Raw genomic sequence first — 24,907 nt, 5'->3', positions numbered from 1 at the left:
AATCATTAACAGGACCTCGATTAAAGGAGCTAAAACATGGGCATTAACAACAATAACAATCATGATGATAATAATAAGGAGATAGAGCATAGAGAAAAAGAAAAGTGTTCCTAAGGTTTCCAAGGGCCCAGAGGGTGAAGAAGTGCTGGGTGGAACTGGGACCACTCAGGGTTTGATTTATTTATTTATTAATTTAACCATTTTTAAATTATTTTTCTCTTTATACTCTTCATACTAGATGTATATTTATTGTAGGGATGGATGACTTAAAATCAAAATTGAATAATTGAACATTTCACTGCGATTATGATTACTGAACGATTAATTTGTTTGTGAATGTTGTTTTTGCCCTCTTACAAGATTTGTACTGTAAATATCCTCAACTATTAAAGCTGGGTTTATTTATTCACAGATTTCACAAATCTATTATCTAAATGTTAATTGATAAGGTAATGTTGATGTTGCACTGTTGACTGGGGGGGCTGGGCCCCCGTCCGGGGATGAGATCGGCCTCGGGGGCTGCTGTCACTGCCTCTGGCTGGGCTGGGGGACCGTTGGCCTGGTTCTCCCGTGCTATCTCTCCCTGGCAGCGGGGAGCTTCCCGGCACGGCTTTCTGCTGTTCTTCCTCGGGGCGGGGTACAGCTTCCCCCGGGACATGCGGTCTGGGGTCCTTTGCGCTTTGGGGGGTCGCGGGGTGCCCTGGCTACTCGGGGTGGGGGTCTCTGGGCGCTGCGCGGGTTGATCTGGTTGCGGTTTGGAGGGCTGCGGTGGGATTGTGGGGCGATTGTCGATGCATCTTGATGCATTGTGCTTTTTCCCTGTGCATGGTCTCTGAATGGCTGCTGGGCGTTTAGTTTGTGCATCTGGGGGAGGCATTTCCTCGTTGGCTTGGAGGGACCAGTTTGCGTCCCTGGTTTGCTTCGTTTTATTTAATTTATTTTTTTCTTTCTCCCGCCCCTATTGGCTACTGGGGTTCTTGCCTGCCTGTTGCTGGGGTCGGTGTGGCACAGTCGTGGCGTCCCACTCTCACTAACAACTACATTCTCACACACACACACATACAGACACATTCACCCACACGCACACAGACACACACGGTCTCACACATAGACACAAACAAATTATTCCTGATGCTTTTCTTTCAGTTACTTATTTAAATTAATTATTATTCCAGCTCTTGTGGCTGTGCTGTGTTCCTTATTTAGTGTGCTGGACTGTTTCTTGTTTTCATTGTTCTCTTAGTTGTCATATATGGCAGCTGTTTATTGCTGCTGTTCAGCAAGTTGTCTTTTACTATTGTTATTTTTATTGTTTGTTTTTGTTTGTTGATGTTATTCTCCTCCCCGTGTCTGCCCCCCTGTCCGGCCCGGTGACAAATCAATACATAATTAAATAAATAATTAAACAGACAAAGGAGTACATTAATACTCTCTTGTTAAAGTAAAATCTGTCTGGCACAATATGGTATCCAGGTCATCATACTCTATACCAGGCTGCTGGAAAGGACAGGTTTAAAAAAAATAAATAAATAAATAAAGTTGATGTTGCACATTACAGAGACATAGTTCCTCTATAGTCGGCACATCACGGCTGCTGAATTATGATTACGGCTACTAACATTTCACTCAATTATTTGATATCAATGCAGAACAAATGATTTTCACCCGCACACTGTGTGAGCTCGGTAAATCATGCTTTGCTAGCTTCCTCTCCTTATTCCTCAAAGGACATAAGTGACAGGTGCTGTTATAAGAGCAGCAGAAGATATGTCTTTTAACTGCAGTGCAATGTGTGTGCATAGCGAGTGATTGGATGAGCGAATGAGAGAGAGCCAATGGCATAAAATGACACTGAAAGCGAGTGAGTTGTCAGTCTGGCAGTAAGGGCGGAGTCACATGACAACACACGGTAGGATGTTTCAAGGGGAAAGTAGGCTACATGAACACACACAATATTAACAGGATTAAATAACCGACATGGGGAAATTGCGTCAGTTAGAGGCTCTGAATTTTTGGTTTCGATTACTTTTCAATTAATCTTCTACTGTTTTTTGTTTTGTTGTGTTTTTTGCTTCTTTCCTTCTAATAAATATGTGATCCAAAAGCAAAATCCAGTGAAGACAAGAGACTGGATGGAACAGTTGCCTTGTTGTTATATTGGACGTGAAGGTTACTATCCATCATAGATACACATGAGATATGCTCCAGTGCCAGTGTGATACCTGCAGTCTACTGTAGCCACGTAGGCCTACTATTAGGGTTGCAACTAACCATTACTTACATTTTTGATTATGGTAGTCTGTTGATTCTTTTCTCTATTAATCAATTAGTTGTTAGGTCTATAGAATGTCAGATTATGTTGATTAGTGTTTGCCAAAGCTCAAGGTGACATCCTAAAATTTCTTGTTTTGTCCACAACCAAAATATATTCGGTTCACTGTTACAGAGGAGGAAAGAAACCAGGAAATATTCACATTTCAGCTGAAATCAGAGAATTTGTCTGTTTGTAAACAACTCAAACTGATTAATTGATTATCCAAATAGTTGGCGGTTAATTTCATAGTTGACAACTAATCGATTATTCGATTTATCGTTGCAGCTATACATACTGTATGGAAATGATCTGTGGATACTTGCAAAGTAAACACAGAGCTAACCATCCATACTGATGTACATATCACAAAATACTCCCAAAGTCTTAACAGTAGAAACAATAAGACGGTAAGACTGACAGTAGAAACAATAAGACTGACAGTAGTAACAATAAGACGGTAAGACTGACAGTAGAAACAATAAGACTGACAGTAGTAACAATAAGACGGTAAGACTGACAGTAGAAACAATAAGACTGACAGTAGAAACAATAAGACTGACAGTAGTAACAATAAGACGGTAAGACTGACAGTAGAAACAATAAGACTGACAGTAGAAACAATAAGACTGACAGTAGTAACAATAAGACGGTAAGACTGACAGTAGAAACAATAAGACTGACAGTAGAAACAATAAGACTGACAGTAGTAACAATAAGACGGTAAGACTGACAGTAGAAACAATAAGACTGACAGTAGAAACAATAAGACTGACAGTAGTAACAATAAGACGGTAAGACTGACAGTAGAAACAATAAGACTGACAGTAGTAACAATAAGACGGTAAGACTGACAGTAGAAACAATAAGACTGACAGTAGTAACAATAAGACGGTAAGACTGACAGTAGAAACAATAAGACGGTAAGACTGACAGTAGAAACAATAAGACTGACAGTAGAAACAATAAGACGGTAAGACTGACAGTAGTAACAATAAGACGGTAAGACTGACAGTAGAAACAATAAGACGGTAAGACTGACAGTAGAAACAATAAGACTGACAGTAGAAACAATAAGACTGACAGTAGTAACAATAAGACGGTAAGACTGACAGTAGAAACAATAAGACTGACAGTAGAAACAATAAGACGGTAAGACTGACAGTAGTAACAATAAGACGGTAAGACTGACAGTAGTAACAATAAGACTGACAGTAGAAACAATAAGACGGTAAGACTGACAGTAGTAACAATAAGACGGTAAGACTGACAGTAGTAACAATAAGACTGACAGCAGTAACAATAAGACTGACAGTAGAAACAATAAGACGGTAAGACTGACAGTAGAAACAATAAGACTGACAGTAGAAACAATAAGACTGACAGTAGTAACAATAAGACGGTAAGACTGACAGTAGAAACAATAAGACGGTAAGACTGACAGTAGTAACAATAAGACTGACAGTAGTAACAATAAGACGGTAAGACTGACAGTAGAAACAATAAGACGGTAAGACTGACAGTAGTAACAATAAGACGGTAAGACTGACAGTAGAAACAATAAGACGGTAAGACTGACAGTAGAAACAATAAGACGGTAAGACTGACAGTAGTAACAATAAGACGGTAAGACTGACAGTAGAAACAATAAGACGGTAAGACTGACAGTAGTAACAATAAGACTGACAGTAGTAACAATAAGACGGTAAGACTGACAGTAGAAACAATAAGACGGTAAGACTGACAGTAGAAACAATAAGACGGTAAGACTGACAGTAGTAACAATAAGACGGTAAGACTGACAGTAGAAACAATAAGACGGTAAGACTGACAGTAGTAACAATAAGACGGTAAGACTGACAGTAGAAACAATAAGACGGTAAGACTGACAGTAGTAACAATAAGACGGTAAGACTGACAGTAGAAACAATAAGACGGTAAGACTGACAGTAGAAACAATAAGACGGTAAGACTGACAGTAGTAACAATAAGACGGTAAGACTGACAGTAGAAACAATAAGACGGTAAGACTGACAGTAGTAACAATAAGACGGTAAGACTGACAGTAGTAACAATAAGACGGTAAGACTGACAGTAGTAACAATAAGACGGTAAGACTGACAGTAGAAACAATAAGACGGTAAGACTGACAGTAGTAACAATAAGACGGTAAGACTGACAGTAGTAACAATAAGACGGTAAGACTGACAGTAGTAACAATAAGACTGACAGTAGTAACAATAAGACGGTAAGACTGACAGTAGTAACAATAAGACTGACAGTAGTAACAATAAGACGGTAAGACTGACAGTAGTAACAATAAGACTGACAGTAGTAACAATAAGACGGTAAGACTGACAGTAGTAACAATAAGACGGTAAGACTGACAGTAGTAACAATAAGACGGTAAGACTGACAGTAGTAACAATAAGACGGTAAGACTGACAGTAGTAACAATAAGACGGTAAGACTGACAGTAGTAACAATAAGACGGTAAGACTGACAGTAGTAACAATAAGACGGTAAGACTGACAGTAGTAACAACAAGACTGACAGTAGTAACAATAAGACGGTAAGACTGACAGTAGTAACAATAAGACGGTAAGACTGACAGTAGAAACAATAAGACGGTAAGACTGACAGTAGAAACAATAAGACGGTAAGACTGACAGTAGTAACAATAAGACGGTAAGACTGACAGTAGAAACAATAAGACGGTAAGACTGACAGTAGTAACAATAAGACTGACAGTAGTAACAATAAGACGGTAAGACTGACAGTAGAAACAATAAGACGGTAAGACTGACAGTAGAAACAATAAGACGGTAAGACTGACAGTAGTAACAATAAGACGGTAAGACTGACAGTAGAAACAATAAGACGGTAAGACTGACAGTAGTAACAATAAGACGGTAAGACTGACAGTAGAAACAATAAGACGGTAAGACTGACAGTAGTAACAATAAGACGGTAAGACTGACAGTAGAAACAATAAGACGGTAAGACTGACAGTAGAAACAATAAGACGGTAAGACTGACAGTAGTAACAATAAGACGGTAAGACTGACAGTAGAAACAATAAGACGGTAAGACTGACAGTAGTAACAATAAGACGGTAAGACTGACAGTAGTAACAATAAGACGGTAAGACTGACAGTAGAAACAATAAGACGGTAAGACTGACAGTAGTAACAATAAGACGGTAAGACTGACAGTAGTAACAATAAGACGGTAAGACTGACAGTAGTAACAATAAGACGGTAAGACTGACAGTAGTAACAATAAGACTGACAGTAGTAACAATAAGACGGTAAGACTGACAGTAGTAACAATAAGACTGACAGTAGTAACAATAAGACGGTAAGACTGACAGTAGTAACAATAAGACTGACAGTAGTAACAATAAGACGGTAAGACTGACAGTAGTAACAATAAGACGGTAAGACTGACAGTAGTAACAATAAGACGGTAAGACTGACAGTAGTAACAATAAGACGGTAAGACTGACAGTAGAAACAATAAGACGGTAAGACTGACAGTAGTAACAATAAGACGGTAAGACTGACAGTAGAAACAATAAGACGGTAAGACTGACAGTAGTAACAATAAGACGGTAAGACTGACAGTAGAAACAATAAGACGGTAAGACTGACAGTAGTAACAATAAGACGGTAAGACTGACAGTAGTAACAATAAGACTGACAGTAGTAACAATAAGACGGTAAGACTGACAGTAGAAACAATAAGACGGTAAGACTGACAGTAGTAACAATAAGACGGTAAGACTGACAGTAGTAACAATAAGACTGACAGTAGTAACAATAAGACGGTAAGACTGACAGTAGTAACAATAAGACTGACAGTAGTAACAATAAGACTGACAGTAGTAACAATAAGACGGTAAGACTGACAGTAGTAACAATAAGACTGACAGTAGTAACAATAAGACTGACAGTAGTAACAATAAGACGGTAAGACTGACAGTAGGAACAATAAGACGGTAAGACTGACAGTAGTAACAATAAGACTGACAGTAGTAACAATAAGACTGACAGTAGTAACAATAAGACGGTAAGACTGACAGTAGAAACAATAAGACGGTAAGACTGACAGTAGTAACAATAAGACGGTAAGACTGACAGTAGTAACAATAAGACTGACAGTAGTAACAATAAGACTGACAGTAGTAACAATAAGACGGTAAGACTGACAGTAGAAACAATAAGATGGTAAGACTGACAGTAGAAACAATAAGACTGACAGTAGTAACAATAAGACGGTAAGACTGACAGTAGAAACAATAAGCCCCACAGTCATCAATCATCTTATCTGAGAGATCCTCATAAACCATTAAAGCCTTCAGCAGAGCTGTTTAACCCCAGAGCGTGTAGGGAACAGACTAATTGCTGAGTCTGTTGGTTAATTACCAGTGTTAAGTTTAATGGAGTTTTCCAGGTTAAAATTGGAAACGGGAGTTTACCAAGCAACCAACACACAGTGACCATTGTACAATGCATGAGCGAGACGTGACAGACGTATTTTGATTAGAGGGATCAAAGATCAATGTGTTGATAGTTTTATGCACTTAGTGTGCCGGGTGAGCAGTGGAGTTGTCTGTCTGTAGTCGCACTCAGAAATGTTTCTACGTGGATTTGGCTTTCTAACGGGTTTGTTTTTTTAAAAACCAGAAGAGTAGAAATCATTTTATTAGTATAGAGGAAACCGAAAAGGAGACCCTGTAAGATACCATATATGTTTAATTATATAAAAATGTGGCACAAGCATCATCAAGCTTTAGGGTAGTGGAGAATAGATTAAATGTCAAGACGGATAATAAGCACGATAAGACAAGTGTGTGTGTGTGTGTGCGCGCGCGTGTGTCATCATTGCACATTGATTTGTGTGGGTTATGTTGACTGTGTGGAGCAATGCCTGCTGGGAAGCAATCTGTCTCTGCTCCACCCTGTCAGAGTCCAGCAAGCACTCGCCATAAACATTTGGCCTCACACGCCCAGCAACGTGTGTGTGAGCCGGTGATGTGTGTTTACAGTATAAAACACGATATCATTTGTTTAATGAGGCCTTTTCTGGGATTGGAGCTTGTCCCACTGAGGCCTGAACAGACGGTAACACCAGCACGATCTGTTTTGCTCGACCCCGGGAAGCTGCGCAGCTGTAACGCTGCTAGGTAGAAGAAGAATTTATGGTAGTTTCAACCAATGTCCCAGCTTCAATGCAAAGTCCCTTTTTAATAATAAACTTTGTCAGAACGCAGTCAGTGCAGTTATGTCTGGTCATATTCATCCTCCTGTTTACTCCTCAGATTCAGATGTAAATCTTAAACTTTATTTAAAAGACAAAGTTTCTGTTCAGCTGTTCTTGGCTGTACAACATTTAACATTTGAGAACATTGGGTTCTTAAAATAAAGGGTTTTGTAGCTAAATGTGTTCATGGTATTGGTTCTTGGTTTGGTATCAGTACTGAAACTGTGGTATGTATCAGAACAAGTACTGAAACATTTCAAACTAGATCCAGCCAGAACCAGGACATGCTTGTCCTGCCCTGAAAACAACTGAAAAGAAAGTGAAGATAAAAAAATACATTTTGTTCAGCGACTATCTCCGTATTACTGCAGCGTGTTAGTATCTCTTGTATTATTACTACCACCACTGTAACCTGTTCCTGTTGTTACTACCGTAACCACAGTTCCTGCCCCTCATGTAATATCATTATCAGGGAATTTTTAAAAAATCCAGTTAGTTAAAAACAATTATGGATGCTCTCAAAGTATTTCAGTATTCCGTCCGCTGCACCTTTAACAAAATATTTTTTATTCCATTTCCATTTCAAGTTCAGACACTGTGGGCACGATTTACTAACATCCCGAATAAAGAGTACTAAATTGCGTGTGCATTCTAAAATACTGCACATGCAATTTTAGTACCTGTAATGGGTGATTTACTAAGAATTATTGCGTAGATGACAACAGGAGCAAACACAATGGAGGTGACAGTATTGACCCCGATTTGCCCCTGGCGGCTATTCCGCCAGTGTATGAATGTTTCCGTTTGAGCGCTCAGTGTATGACTGGTGAATGCAGATGTAGTGTAAAAGCGCTTTGAGTGGTCGAAAAGACTAGAAAGGCGCTATACAAATACGGAGCATTTACATTTTGGAACAGTTTGTGATCGTTCCCTCTGGCTGGATGAATTTTTCGCGTGATCCCTGCACCGCTGCAGCTGGGGGCTGCATTCTGCAGCGCCATGCAATTTTCTAAATTCTTCCATCTCAGTTTGGTTTGCACCCTCCTCTTGTATTAAATACAGATGCTGTTGCACTCACATGAAATTGCGTTTAGGCTTGTTGGATCACATTGTTAGATCAAATAAATGTATTTGCATATTCATTAAGGCAAAAGTACTAAATGAACAACAGGTGCTATCTTGCACTTTTGAAAGACGTCATTCTGCGTGTGCACCATTAGTAGATCAGCTTACCTCTTAATTTGCTGGTGATATCAAGTTTGCACACATTTTTACTCGCGCAAACCTTTTAGTAAATCAGGCCCTGAATGGACTGTTCCAGATAAAATGGCAGCCGAAATAACATGTGTCATTGTTGGATGTGAACCGAAATTTAAATTTATTTATTTTATTAGTTGTGTTTTGTTTCTTTCAGTTGTTTGTTTTCAAACACAATAACTCATTTTGATTTCTCCTCTCACACAACAAAGTTAGAAGGTGTGTAATTTCCGGCTACTTGTGAAATGGGTTTGTGGTTGATGTGGTGTTGTGGGGGTTACTTTCACTTTCACTGCAGAGGGAAATGTGGTTAAAGACCTTTTGGGTGTTTTCAAAGGCTGCCATGTATTTATTTTTCAGAAACACATACTTAGCTTTGTAATGTAATCATAATACAGTGTGTTAGAGGCACAAACTGGGGCTGCTTTTATTACTGCTATTACTACTCTTATGATCACAACTACAGTATCTGTGGTCATACCGTTTCCAAGGTCAAGAAGAAGCTTTCACTCTCACTATATATCTGTTTTCACTGCCTGAGTTGGACCCCTTATGACTAGTAAACTGATCTTCAGGTCCAAAATCAAATGACACACATTAATCTGTTCTGAATGTGCCAGTTATCTTCAGCTGAGACTGACCTGAGCCCCCCCCCCACCCAAGTGAATCGTTCTGCAGTCAGTATGTTGTTAACTCTGCTACAAACCCAGCTGCCGTGTCATCACATGCTCTGTCAGTCTCTGTAAACACCTCACACCTTAAATACAACATCAGAGCATGTTTACTTTAGTGAATGATTTCCTAATTTAGCTGTTGACTCCTTGGGACACCCTGAGGGATCTCTGCTCCACTTAGACAATGTGACTCAATCTTGATATTTTCTGTGTGTGTGTGTGTGTGTGTGTGCTTGTGTGTGTTGCATTCAGGGACATGTTGATCATGGACTTGGCAGCCACAGTAACTTTTGTGGAGCTGTGTGAGGAGGTGAGAACGATGTGCAGCGTTGCCAAGCAGCAGCCCATCACACTCAAGTGGATTGATGATGAAGGTGGGTGTGCCTCACGCTCAAATACTATATGTGTGCTCTGTCTCCTCCTCTGTCACAACATATGCAAACTGTGAGAAGGCGTCACAAGTCAAAAATGTTGGGAACCTCTGGCTTAATAATCTTTCCATCAGACATCTGGAATATTTCCCCTTAGCGCAGATTCCTGGGGAGACTTAAGATTCACACTGTCTCTGAGTGAGTTTGGATGGATCACATCCAGTCCATGTCAATCACAATCTATCTTGTCCTTCAAGGGGATTAAGATGACGGCTGTCTTATAACATCCATTTTGTAAATACACAGAGAAGCTCAGTGTGAGCCCATAGCACAAATATATCACAAAAAAGTTGGTGTAAAGAAATTGTAAATATAATGTTTGTAGACCAGCCAAATAGGCCACAATACAAGGTTTTTCCATTCCTTGTAATATCTGCATTCATGCATACGCAGCATTTGGACCAATAGTGATGCAATTTATTGATATAAAGTCCATTTCATACATTTCCTTTATTATCAATATCCACTCTGCCTTTGTTGGTGGTTCCTTACCTAACCATTTCTTAGTTATTACTTTATTACACTAGCTACTAAGAATATTTTAAGAAGATACTAGTCTTGAGCTTTAAATTCAGTTGGAAAATTACCCGAATAAATGATACCAAAACTGTTATCTCAAAACCCATTATCGGCCATGTAGTTTTTGTCAGCTTTGCTTGTCCTCAAAGTTTTGTGTTGTTAGAAAATGTTTTTCTTTAATTTTATTTTATCTTCATTTAAAACACTGTCCAGTATTCCCTCCAATCTGCTATCAACTGCATATATGTAGTTAAATTCAGTTTATATTAAGTTATTATATTTCCTATCACGGGGAAAAAGAATACATAACACGTTACGTGGTGCTGCTGCCGCTAAATGTTCTGACATGGCAGATCCAAACGTAGCATTAAAATCCAAAGTTGTCTTTATGAAGTGTTGAAAACTGAGTTAGTATAAAGCAGCAACACTCTGTGTGTGTGTGTGTGTGTGTGTGTGTGTGTGTGTGTGTGTGTGTGTGTGTGTGTGTGTCTGTGTAGGGGACCCTTGTACCATCTCGTCTCAGATGGAGCTGGAGGAGGCATTTCGTATTCACAATCGAACCAAGAGGTCTGGACTGCTGCTGCATGGTGAGTTGGCTCCTACTTTACATTTTATGATTATTCATATAATAATAATAATCTAACTTAATTAGTCAAAATAAATAACTTTAAACTCCAACTTGCCAAACAAGCAACTTTTATGCAACTTATTACTCGAAATTACTCATCTTTATGATGAACCTTTAGTGAGGATGTTAAAGTACAAAGAGTTTCTGTGATGTTATATTCATATAAGTTTATGGTGGTCATCATCTGGATTGCATATGTCCTGTCAGCTCTGCAGGAGACAGGAGAAAAAAACAGCATATTGATGTTGACCGTTTCCTTTCTGTCTGTTTCACAGTGTTCCCCAGCATCCCGGAGCGGCCTGGCATGCCCTGCCCTGGAGAGGACAGTGAGTACATCAGCTCTGCTCTCTCTCTGTCCCCCTCTAGGCTTCCCACTTACAGTCAGACTTCACTTGCTATGTAGTGATGGATCCCCTGAGCTGTTTGGATCTCTTTGGACTCATCTAACAGATGTTAGACCCTCTGCAGCTTTAGAAGACTCAACTGTAAATTCTGTCGTCTCAGTACCACCCCTCAGTCAGATATGATACAGAGGCGGTCACAGAGTTAAAGTTGGATGCATCCAGGTGTATTCAGCTATGGGAAGTCAGTAAAACTGACACAATTTCTCTTTTGTCCTCAAAACATTTCCTACATATACAGATGAAACTCGAAAAATTAGAATATCGTGCAAAACTTCATTTTATTTCAGTAATTCAACTTAAAAGGTGAAACTAATATATAGACTCATTACATGCAAAGTGAGATATTTCAAGCCTTTATTTGATATAATTTTGATTATTATTGCGTACAGCTTATGAAAACCTCAAATTCAAAATCTCAGAAAATTAGAATATTACATGAAATCAGTAAAACATTTTAAATACAGAAATGTCAGCCCTCTGAAAAGTATAATCATGCGTATGTACTCAGTACTTGGTTTGGGCCCCTTTTGCATGAATTACTGCCTCAATGCGGCGTGGCATGGATGCTATCAGCCTGTGGCACTGCTGAGGTGTTATGGAAGACCAGGATGCTTCAATAGCTTCTGCATTGTTCGCTCTCGTGTCTTTCATCTTTCTCTTGGCAATGCCCCATAGATTCTCTTTGGGGTTCAGGTCTGGCGAGTTTGCTGGCCAATCAAGCACAGTAATCCCATGGTCATTGAACCAGGTTTTGGTACTTTTGGCAGTGTGGGCAGGTGCCAAGTCCTGCTGGAAAATGAAGTCAGCATCTCCATAAAGCTGCTGAAGGAAGCATAAAGTGCTCTAAAATGTCCTGGTACACGGCTGCGCTGACTCTGGACTTAATAAAGCACAGTGGACAACAGCAGATGACATGGCTCCCCAAACCAACACAGACTATGGAAACTTCACACTGGACTTCAAGCAACGTGGATTCTGTGCCTCTCCTCTCTTCCTCCAGACTCTGGGACCTTGGTTTCCAAATGAGATGCAAAATTTTGCTCTCATCAGAAAAGAGGACTTTGGACCACTGGGAAACAGACCAGATCTTTTTTTCTTTAGCCCAGGTAAGACGCTTCTGACATTGTTTGTTGTTCAGGAGCGGCTTGACAAGAGGAATACGACATTTGAAGCCCATTTCCAGGACCCATCTGTGTGTGCTGGCTCTTGATGCAGTAACTCCAGCCTCAGTCCGCTCCTTGTGAAGCTCCCCCACACATTTAAATGGCCTTTTCCTGACAATCCTCTCCAGGCTACGGTCATCCGTGCCGCTTGTGCACCTTTTTCTTCCACACTTTTCCCTTCCACTTAACTTTCTATTAATGTGCCTTGATACAGCACTTTGAGAACATCCAACTTCTTTTGCAATTACCTTTTTGAGGCTTTCCCTCATTGTGGAGGGTGTCAATGATGGTTTTCTGCACAACTGTCAGGTCAGCAGTCTTCCCCATGATTGTGAATTCCACTGAACCAGACTGAGAGACCAATTAAAGGCTCAGGAACCCTTTGCAGGTGTTTTGGATTAATTAGCTGATTAGAGTGTGACACTTTGAGCCTACAATACTGATCTCTATGAAGATTCTCAGTCATCCAGGTCATAGTTATCCAACAAAGGTTAAAATGAAGGGCAACTGGACTTGGTTGAAGCTTCAACCAAGTCCAGTTGCCCTTCATTTTAACCTTTGTTGGATACAATACTGATCCTTTTCACAATATTCTAATTTTCTGAGATTTAGAATTTGGGGTTTTCATAAGCTGTACGCAATAATCATCAAAATTATATCAAATAAAGGCTTGAAATATCTCACTTTGCATGTAATAAGTCTACATAATATATTAGTTTCACCTTTTAAGTTGAATTACTGAAATAAATGGCCTTGCGTGCTGTTAAAACATGTTCTGCGCTCATTAATTTGTCTCTGTCAGAGGTGAACGGAAAAGGTGTGCGGAAATTGGGTGAGTTCAAGGTGTGGTCTTGGTTCCCGAATCTAGTTTATAAATCTTCATTTAGAACAGGAAGGAAGAACAGCTTATATTTATGAAGATAAGATTCAGAAGTGCTGTGTAGTACTGGAGTATTCCTATTGCATTTTGCTGCATTATTTGTGGCTCATTATTTTGAATCTCAGCTGTGATTGGAAGCAAATGTTATGCTCATTTATGATCTGATCAGAGTTTTCTCATAGCATGCACTGTGGGGTTCAAGTACTGGAGGTTCACTAGGTTGGTGTAAGGGAGAGTGAGATGCAACACAGGGCCCCAGTCAGTCTATAGCCCAGGATGTTGTGGTTTGTCGTCAGTGTTTTAACCCCTATGTTCAGGGCTATAGATGATATACCAATTTTAACAAATGCATGTGCTTCAAAATCAGTCCCATGTATCCCTCCATCCCAGCACAGGAAGATGCTTTCTACATCCTGCCAACCCCCCCCCCCCCCCCCGCTCTGGGGTAGTACTTTGTGATGATCCAGGAACTGTCGGGGGAAAGTTTGTGTTACTGAACAGTGTTTCCCACAGGCAGGAACTGGGTATAGCAGGGTGTATTTCTGTTTCTAGTAGGTTATTTCTAATTTCACCATTCTAATTCCACTTCATCAAAAGTCTATATGTGGTACACACTGGTCAAACACACCTTGTGGCTGCTAAGACTTGTGTACAGCTTCAGAATCGGTTGCTACTATAGTATTAGGGTGAGTGATGGATGTTTCTTTCTTCTAACAAAGTTATGTAGTCAACTTCCCACTAGTCTAAAAAGAGGAAGAGCTGTTCTTCCATTTTTTTTAAAATTCATAATAAATGTTGATGATAACCGGAAATAAAGAGTTACTGCCAAAATTAAGCTGCTATTACAATTACGAGACAAGAATTTCCCCTTTAACGCTGCTCTTTCAAATGGCTTGGCAGAAGAAAGGACATGTGGTCATTAAAACCAAAAGGTTTGTGCTCTTGGGAGCACGACGCTGCTCAGCCAATTTCATGGCAGTCCTCCTATTAGAGAATACGATATTGTGTGTGCAAGTTGGACAGCTGTGACCGGGTCATTTGTCCCAACCACCTGGTCACAGCAGCAAAGGAATTCACCAATGAAGGATTCAACTGTGTTAACTTGTATGACGTGTGACTTAAAGCCATGGATCAAACCTCTTGACTGTACTGACCTTTGAGATAATGGAGTCCAAAAATGAAGGAGTCATAGCTGTGACGCACCGTTCAGTTTTATAAAATGCTGCTCAGTTGGAGTGTAAAATGCTGAGCATTCAGCTGTGAGACAGGAGTCTTTGTCCAAATACAACGGTAATAATTGAACTATGAACCAGTTAGTGACCAAGTTTGCTAACCGGCTCAGCTCAATGCCACTTTAACAAACGTAATTTTTCTACTGAAATGTGTCCACTGTGACAATTCTTCATAAAAACCACATCTCCGAACCTACAGCCAATGTGTTCTGTAAGATAACACTGTAATAGTAGCTTGCACACACACAGTTTTGGTCAGCCGGTGTAAATGTGGAAACGTGACCCTCACTTTGCAGGTTGTAGTGGTCCCTCGAGAGTTTGCCTTGTTGTTGCTGACATGTGTTGGCATATTACTGGTTAGGCAGTGTGTTACAGTTTAGCTGTACAACCATGGTTTGTCATCGATCACTGCAAGTCACCAGTCACTATGCCTCCAAACTCCCAGAACCACATATCTCATGAATTTTGTTCTGGCCCGACCAGACACTACTGGTGGTGCTATTACTAGCTCCTGAATTACTGAAGATGCTGGAGAGCATGAATTTACTCAGTAAACTTCCTGAATAAAATATATTCAGATCTAATGGATGGATTGAAACCAACTTGAGCGCTGATTAATTCTTGCGTATAAAGGGGAATTTTGGCCTGATAGTCTGACTAGATGGAGGTCAGAGGTCAGCAAACATCAGGGCTCATCCTCCTCCTCCATCCTGTGAACATCTGCAGCTAATTTCTTGCAAGTTTGGTGGCCTGTAATGGTCAAAATATCTAGCTTTGCACCTTTTGGACTGACTGACTAACATTTCCATGTTTATACCCCACCCCCATTACTTTGTGTTCAGAATCTTTAAATAATCAGTGATATTATCTTAAAATCAGTTTGTAAATACACATTATTGTGCAGTTTTACGAGTCACTCTCTGTGTAAAAACAGCCTGTAGCCACCGCTGCTGTCTCTCTCTCACGTACTCTCATGTTGTTTGCTGCACTCCCTCGCTGCCTATTTGCTGTGACAGCATGTTTCAGCAGCTTATGGACTGCACTCCTGTGTGTGTGTGTGTGTGTGTGTGTGTCTGTGTGTGTGTGTGTGTGTGTCTGTGTGTCTGTGTGTCTGTGTTTGATGGGAGGGGAGCCCTGTGCTTTTACCCTGAAGCAGACCACTGGTTGACTGTGTGAAGAGCAGAGTGTGACTGTCGTTCTGTAGGAAGGTAATGAAGGACACACACACACACACACACACCCACACACCCACACACACACACCACCCCAAGCTAGTGTCTATGTGGTGTAAAGCTCTGCTAGTTGTGCCCTGGATGATGTGTAATATTGCACATGTAACAGTAGTAAGTGAGGCTTCCTGCTCATCTTCTGGCTGTTGATGTTCCTGAGTGGAAAGAGGAGGGAAGGGCCGAGAGGAGGAGAAGAGAGGAATGAGTGGAGGAGGGAGACGCTGTCAGACTTTTCAAGGCCAGCTCTGTTCTTCTTCATGATAAGAAAACAAAACCCAGAAAACATTTCACTGCTGCAGCAAACCTTCATTCATTGTGTGTGCAATATAAAGCTGCAGTCTGGTATTATCTGGGGGTCGCATGAGACTCCAGATGTGATGTCGCCCTCTACTCAGTTTAAGAAGGTCGTAATTAATGATTCATAACTAATTAGAATTTTGCTGTGGGGAACAGAATAAGTGCAATAAAACAGGACTCACTAATCTCCAGATCTGGATGGACTACTCCAATTGTATTTACTGATTAAAGTAAAAAACACACAGGTGTTCATATAAATGCATATACATAGATAAATCCATCCTGGCCCCCTTCCCTGTTCTTAAAAAGAACAGGATTAAGGCTGTGGCACTGAAGTCACGCCCTGATTTGCTTTTTGACACTTTATTTGATTGATTGAATTCTGAAGTGAGAGATTTATGCTCTGTGTTACTCAGTATCCTCCATAATTCCTACAATGCAATGTAGAAAAAAGCAGTGTTGATAATTGATTTAGTCAGCGATGACGCAAACTGATGTTGATCATAAGTGTCCCAATTCTGACTTTACTGCTGACTGCACAGGAAATGTCTGAGATGAACTGAAGGTGGCTCTGATCTCAGACACAGCAGACAGTAACATGTTCACCATTGTAGTTTAACATGTTAGCATGCTAACATAAGCTAATTAGCACAGCGTACTGCTGAGGCTGATGGGGATTTGGTCATAAACCAGAGGACTGATCAAATAACAAAAATGGTTCATCAAGGTGATTACGTACCAGATTCCATGGCAACCCGTTCAACAGCTAGTGAGACATTTCACTCTGAATCGAAAATGTTAACCTCATGGTGGCGCTAGAGGAAAAGTCAGGGGATCACCAGATTCATCCTCTGTTGATCATCTATATCTGTACCACAGTTAATTCAGTATTTTGAAGCTGCTAGTCTACCAATGCTGCCTTCCCTAAAAACAAGCTGGCAGTGATCAGCTCCCTCTGTCACTTGCCATTAAAGCTCTATTTGCACTCTTCCTGTTTTTGTGCTATAAAGTCTTAATTTCCTGCCAAATCAAACCTGGTGACACACCAGTTATACTCCAGTATAGATGGCTTCCAGACAGGGCACCAAAACAGATACAGACATGATGTGAAATTCTGTTCTTTAAAGTGACAGGTCCTGAGGTAGAGCTGACAACAACAGACAAGGCTCCCCTTGAAAGCAGCTTGCTTCTGGCTTTTTTTTTCAGCCTTAAAGTGTGATTTGTTTTTGTGTGTGTGTGTGTAAACAGACCCCCCTCTGTGTAGAGAGGGAATGATGGCGGGTGGGAGGAGGTGGAAGTGTTGAAATCCTTGATGATGCACTCAGTGCAGGCTGCCCTGCCTTGCACCGGATTCTCAGCAGAACCCCCCCCTCCACAACCAGCGCCACCACCACCAAGCCCCTCCCATCCCCCCACAGCCCCACCATCCTCCTCCCACTGCCACCACTTTTTCCCAGCATCCCCCTCTCTTTCTCTCAGCTGTGTGGCACTGCTGTCTCTCCAGGGAGGAGCCTACAGTGCTGCTGCATCACACAAGGCATAGCAGTGGTCGAGCGACACTGTGTGAAAGTGAAATACAGGGAAAGAGAGAGAGAGGGAGCATTGTACCGTGCAGATATCAGCTCTTAATATACAAGGCAGGCACATTTTTTTCCTTTTTATTCTTCTATTTTTGGCTCTGTCTGCCTCGCCAAAAACAGAGAGCTGCGACTTAATCGAGGATAACAAGTCATAGAAGAAGAAGAAGAAGAAGGCAGCAGCAGACCGAATTAAACAGCCTTGAGAAAAGCAAGGCGTCTCTATCAGCTGTGAGGAGAGAGAGAGGAAAAAAGGGCGAGGGAGGGAGGAAATAATTAAATAAAGCCCAGGGAGGAGAGAGAAAGAGGGAGGGATCGTCAGAGAGAGGGAGAGGAGGGGATGTAGCGGTGTGTATCCTTGCCGGCTCACCACACATACACACATATACACACATACACATGTACATACACGCACACTTAGCCTGGATAATGTGCTGAAAAGGTGGAGAGAAAGGAAGAAGGCAAACCGGTGAGCTATCTATCTCTGTATCCATCCATCCACCCGTCTTTTCATCATCCCGTCTGTGTTTCCACATCAAACCCCGAGACAATGGATTTGGAGTGTGCGTCCTTGCCTGGATCCTTGTTTGTGTGTGTGTGTGTGTGAGATCTATCTGCCTCCGTGATTAGCATGTGTGATTGATTCATGCCTTGTTGTTCGTTGAGTCACGCATTGCAGGCAAGGATTGTGTGCATGCAACCTGCTAGCGGTGCTAGCGTGGTTGGTGCTCGCTGGCTGTGTTGCTTTGCCCTGGAAGGCTTTCTGTTTGGCAGCTGCACCTGCCAACGAGTGCGACACTGTGTTGGTGTGCATGTTTGTGGAAAGGTTGCATTATTATGGCGGTGTGTGATTTAACCATCAGGCTAGCACTGGTCTTAAATTCAGATGTGTTGCAGTTAGCGCCATCCACCTTTGATTTAATGGCTATGCTGCAGGTTGATTGCAGATTTGAACTCTTTTCAGTGGTTGTATTCGAATAATTTTACCTAAATTGACTCTAATGCTTCTTCAGAGGCTTATCTATTGGATGCATGTCTGTCAGAGAACGTTTTATTTTCAGTAGTGTTTGTACTATGAAAATGGTTTAAAGCTTCAATATTGTGACAACATATTGGCAGCTTAAATCCAAACATGTCAGTTTTAAGACTGACCTTCAAAAACCTCTTGATGCGCTCTAAATTGCACCCATGTCAGTTCAAAATGTCTCTTTCCGTCTGTGGCAGGATATATATATATCTGTGTGTGTGTGTGTGTGTGTGTGTGTGTGTGTGTGTGTGTGTGGAGGGGTTCCAGGGGATTGCTTACCTGGTAGTGGTGCTCAGTGCTTTAGAGGAAAGGCTCAAAGAACAAAGAGAACAAGGAACACAAAAGTGTTATTTCCTCTTGTCTTCCCTTTCCTATCTAAGAGAGAGAAAAGGAAGTCTAGCACGGTTGTGTCTTGTGTTAAATACCTAAACCAATGTACTTTTTTTGTGGCAGGATGAGAAAACACCTGTAAAATGTCTTGTGTTTGTTCTGGAGGAACTTCATCAAATATAACCCTGGTGATTTTTAACACAAAGCTCCACATTACAAACTGTGGGCATGAGGTTTGAAAGACCTGGGTGTTTACCAGACAAGAAGGGTTTATCCAGACACTGTCAAGTTGCATTATGGGAAATGTAGGATTCTTTTTAATACCTTTGCCTCTGCTGCATCATTCTTTCCTGCAGCTTTATGGAAGTATAATACTAAAAGAGGATCCTTTAAATGATTTAAGGTTTTCAGTTTGTGACAGTGACAACAACCTGAAGACAATGTGTGTAGAAGTTTTCTTCTTCAGTGAGTGTTTTGAATTTGCTGCAGCTCTGATTTGCTTCTTGGTCTAGTAACTGTGGCTGAGTCTGATGGATATTGTAGTATTTAAAAGCTACCAGGCATTAGCCTGAAAATCAGACTGAATGGCCTTTTATTTTGATTTCATTCTTTCAGCCTGACGTTGTGCTCGTGTTTTTTCTGTTCAGAGGGGCGTTGTTTTGTTTTACTGTATCAGTAGCGAGTGGCTGTAGTAGTGGTTGCTAGGAGCAGTAACCTTAACGTTTCCCACACTGATGAAAGAAATAAGCCAATTTAAGAGTTGTTATTTCTGTAAGTCCACTTGATCAGCAGCGTCCAAAAACTGACTGTTTTCCAAGTCACACATTCAGAGGTTGAGCATCAGGCTGATGTTCCATCCCAAACTTTAGAAACAAAGTTAAGATAATTAAAAATTAAAAAATAATGGCCTTCCTGTAACCCAGACCACCAGGCTCATCCTTCAAGGCTCTCCCATCATTCATTTTCCGTGTGACGTTGTGCATTGGTCTGATGCTGGCTGCTGGTTAATGGCTCAGCCCTTTTTGCTTTAAATACTTGTGTTTTGAGGAGGTGCTAAACTGACGAGGCACTTTAACATTCAGCTTCTCTGTCCTTGGCGTGCTCTTTGTAGCGCTGGGACATGAATACAGAGCTGGAGTATTACGTCTCAGAGGCTATATCTAGTTTGAGGGCATTTGGGGCTGTTTGGAGCTGTAGTGGCTGTGCTCTGTGCAATCTGAGTCATCCTGGTTATTGATCCCTACATTGTTTCCAGCTATTTATGAGCCTGTGTAGGACTCTGTGTGTGTGTGTGGTTGGAAGGTACTTTCCTGTGTGTCAGTTTTGCTGACTGGACACTGACCTATTAATAGCACTTCATGGATAATGCTTGGTTGAACAGCTCATTCTGCAATGCAGTTGTTGATATGTAACGCTCCCTAATGATACATCTGCTCCCATTTCCTCTTGTCAGTGGTGTGATCATGTATCATTGTGGATCAGACGCTGCAGCTCACGTCTAGGTTTTCTGCTGTATGGGTTAGAGGGGGACAGCATTAAGGAGTTCTCGTCAGCCTGTAAGTCTTAAACTGGTTTAAGTGGAGACCAGCAGACCGTAGCCGTCAGCGTCTGGCAGAGTGTGGCACAGGAACCCTCTTGTGATACGTGTGCCAGCATGAGTCACTAAAGATGGAGCTGCATCTGTTTTCCTCCTGTTAGATTATTGTATCGCTGCGCTGCCCTTAGTACCTGCCCGATACCATTACATAGCACATACATCAGCTGCCATAATCACAGCATGGACATACCCCCCCCCCCCCCCCCCCCCCCAGTATAAAAAATGAGTGTACAGCAAATCTAACAGCACAGTTCAGAAAATAAAGGCTCTGCAGTTGTCATGGCCTAGCTGCTGGTACTTAATACGTGACCTTAGTGGAAAGAGTTTTTCAGAATGGCGTCTGTCATTGCTGGAAGACAAAGCCAACTAGACAGACGAGCAAGAGAGAGGGTCACCCATCACATCAGACAGCGCTCCCATTATAAATGGGCTTTTGGACACAACAGTGGCAGCCTTAGGGGATTCATCTTAAAACAGTTTGCAATCAGTGAGGAGGGTGGTTGCTTGTCTTAGTCCTGGCCCTAGGTTGTCCGCTCAGTACTGGTGTTTACATAAACTAGAGATGGCAAAGTTACTTTCAAAATCCAATTTCAGCGGACTCATTACTTCCTTTAAATATAGCTGCTGATGTAATCCTATGGGATGCCTCAACTCACAGATATAATCCGGCACTTCTGTCAGATGTGGATTAATTTACCACCACAACAAATACAATACAGTGGTTTGAAAAAGTATTTGCCACCTTCCGGATTTCTTATTTTTTGCATGTTGGTCACACTGAAATGTTTCAGATCATCAAACAAATTGAAATATTAGACAAAGATAACACAAGCAAACACAAAAGGCAGTTTTTAAATGAAGGATTTTATTATTAAGGAGGGGGAAAAAATCAAACCTACATGCATGGGTGTCACTTTATGTTGAAAAGTGGTGGGGACATAAAGGCCCAGATTAGGGGTGTAATGATGCACGAGAACAAGTCGAGAAGATAATTTAACACTATTTTAAAGAAATATGAAATGCTAAAATATTGGAGCGGGAGTGTAAGGGTTGTTCCTGTATTCTGGAGACATTTTCTGCTCTGATTTATGGTGGAAATGTCTGTATTTATATAAAGGCAAACAAAAAATTCAGCTGGCAGTTGACAATAAAAAATATAACAGAATATAATGCAGTAACCAGCTGCTTGTTTTTTTTTTTTGGACAATGCACATTTGTTTCTTCTATATTTAAATTAGATAGCATTTTTATTTATTGTGCAAATAAACCTAAAGTAATTTTATTTGTTTGTTAAAATCTTTGGGTGCAAGCTATTTTCAGAACATTTTTAAATGCTTTCAAAAAGTGATGGGACAAAATCAGCCATTTCAAAAAGTGATGGGGACATGTCCGCAGCATGCCCAGTGTAAATGACGCCTATGCCTACATGGCCCTGTGTGAAAAAGTGATTAAAACATAAGCCCCTGTTAAAACATAAATCAACTGTGGTTTATCACATCTTTGGAAAGCTGAGTTCAATTTCTCTAGCCACACCCAGGCCTGATTACTGCCACACCTGTTAACCTTAAATAGGACCTGCCTGACAAAGTGAAGTAGACCAAAAGATCCTCAAAAGCTAAACATCATGCTGCTATCCAAAGAAATTCAGGAACAAATCAGAAACATTTGAGATTGCGATTTATCAGTCTGGAAAAGGTTATAAAGCCATTTCTAAAGCTTTGGTACTCCAACAAACCATGGTAAGAGCCATTACCCACAAATGACATGGAACGGTGGTGAACCTTCCCAGGAGTGGCTGGCCTACCAAAATTACCCCAAGAGCGCAACGATGACTCATCCAAGAGGTCACAAAAAAACCCACAGCAACATCAAAAGAACTGCAGGCTTCACCTGCATCAGTTAAGGTCAGTGTTCATGGCTCCACCATAAGAAAGAGACTGGGCCAAAATGGCCTGCATGGCAGAGTTCCAAGACGAAAACCACTACTGAGCAAAAGGAACATAAAAGCTCATCTCAGTTTTGCCAGAAAACATTTTGATGATCTTTAAGACTTTTGGGAAAATACTCTGTGGACTGATGAGACAAAAGTTGAACTTTTTGGAAGGTCTGTGTCCCATTACATCTAGTGTAAAAGTAACAGCGTTTCAGAAAAGGAACATCATACCAACAGTAAAATATAGTGGTGGTAGTGTGATGGTCTGGGGCTGTTTTGCTGCTTCAGGACCTGGAAGACTCAAGAAGCTCAAACTCTCCAATGTGGCGGAATTACAACAACTCTGCAAAGATGAGTGGGCCAAAATTCCTCCATAGCGCTGTAAAAGACTCTTAATTGCAGTTGTTGCTGCTAAGGGTGGCCCAACCAGTTATTAGGTTCAGGGGGCAATCACTTTTTAACACAGGGCCATGTAGGTTTGGATCCCCCCCCCCCCCTCTTAATAATAAAAACCTTCGTTTAAAAACTCCATTTTGTGTTTCTTGTTATCTTCTAATATTTCATTTTGTTTGATCTGAAACATTTCAGTGTGACAAACATGCAAAAAAAAAATCAGGAAGGGGCCAAACACTTTTTCACACTACTGTATAACGCAGGGTGTATATTTGATCAGTTTATATAAGACTTCCATTACAATTTATTCATGTGATTTGATTGTGATGTGATTTTTCTTTTAGCGGTTGAATTTTTTAGTTACACGAGACAAAATGTTCGATTAATTTCTCTTGCTTCAGTTACTACATACACATCCACAGGGTTCGGAAAATACCGTTTTCTGGAATAGGTCACTTTTATTCAGAGACAGATTTTCAAAGGCATGAGCAAATGGAGTGTCTAAGATGCTATCCAGTTGCATTCTGGGAGGTGTAGGATGTAATTCTTTTCTTTTTAATTGGTTAAAATTACATGGTACTTTCCGCGGGCAGTCAGATGATCAGATTGGTTTTAAAGAAACTAAACATATTTGGAGCCGAAAGAAGACGGCAAAATTGTCTGTTACAGAGCCTCTTCCTGCTTCAACTTTGATGTACTGTAGTTAGATTATTGGCGACATTTCAGACATGCTCACTTTCAGGTCTACCTCCAAATAAAGTGGTTTGTATTATATGGATAAATGATTGCTGCGTTTACAACCTGACAAAAATCAGACCCAGATTGTCACAAAGCCTGGCAGATTAACTTGTTCAATGAGGCCCCAGGTGAGTTCACAGCTTCAGAAGACAAATCACCTGGCAGTGGAAGCTCAAGTCAGACAGTACTCCCTTTTGTCAGTTGTATCAGGAAAAACAGTAAACACAGACAAGACGGAGGAGCCCTGAAGGAGTAACATAAAAACACCCCTGACCCCCTCTGAGTTCTCCCTCCTTTCATAGCCCCTGCGCTCATTTACTCACACTCTCTGTCCAAGCAAACAGGTGGCTTTTTGATGCCGTCCTGGGTGGCAGTTACACACTCATGCTGTTCATTCTGACTCTGCCCTTTCTTGTCTTGGCTGTCTGACGCCCACGCAGATCCAGTACGGGATCCATGGTGCAAGAGCCAACAGCATACACTAGTTTCTTAGAAATCAGGAGAGAGGGCCAGAGAGAGGGTGTTCTTATTTATGCTCCCACCTGCCAGTATGTACTGGCGGGTGGAGTTAATGCTAATGGGGGGAGTGTTTCATCTTCTGTATTCTAGGCAGTTACCAAAAAACAACAAAGAGAAGCATGTAATCTAAACAATGAAACCAGTCTGCAAAGTTGCAGTGTTCAAGACACTCAACTGGCTGCTTGCTCACTGCACTTCAACACGTCTCAAGCTTTCCAGCAATAAACAACCTTCTGTCAGGAAGGAAAACAAGCTCTAGACTTTTATGTCACTATAAAACCAACAGGACCTCACTCTAAACAGTCTTTAACCAGTCATCTGCATCTGCTAGCTTAAGGGGCTCCATGTTGACCCCCCATCTCCTCCTCAGGTTGTACCAGAGCATTATTCAGCCTATCCCATTGTATTGTTCCACCTCCTTCTTTAACATGGTATCTGTTACTAATCGGGCCAGCCTCCAGGATAATTGCCTTTCCCACACCCAACCTAGCAGAGCTAAACTT

General features: G+C 41.1%; 1 protein-coding gene across 1 annotated transcript in view; it reads left to right on the top strand.

Annotated features, from left to right (window-relative positions):
- Positions 1–24,907, top strand: part of prkcz (protein kinase C, zeta) — a 135,591-nt gene that overhangs the window by 6,113 nt on the left and 104,571 nt on the right. The window contains exons 2-4 of the mRNA XM_038723448.1: positions 9,760–9,881; positions 10,955–11,044; positions 11,361–11,411. Of these exons, the coding sequence (XP_038579376.1) occupies positions 9,760–9,881; positions 10,955–11,044; positions 11,361–11,411 (263 nt within the window). The remainder of the gene's footprint in view (positions 1–9,759; positions 9,882–10,954; positions 11,045–11,360; positions 11,412–24,907) is intronic.

The sequence above is a fragment of the Micropterus salmoides genome, unplaced genomic scaffold, assembly GCF_014851395.1.
Source record: "Micropterus salmoides isolate LMB-PRFRI ecotype aquatic unplaced genomic scaffold, ASM1485139v1 Ms_hic_scaffold_16, whole genome shotgun sequence".
Lineage (NCBI taxonomy): Eukaryota > Metazoa > Chordata > Actinopteri > Centrarchiformes > Centrarchidae > Micropterus > Micropterus salmoides.
Note: the sequence above shows the minus strand (reverse complement) of the source record. Positions and strands in the feature narration are given on the sequence as shown.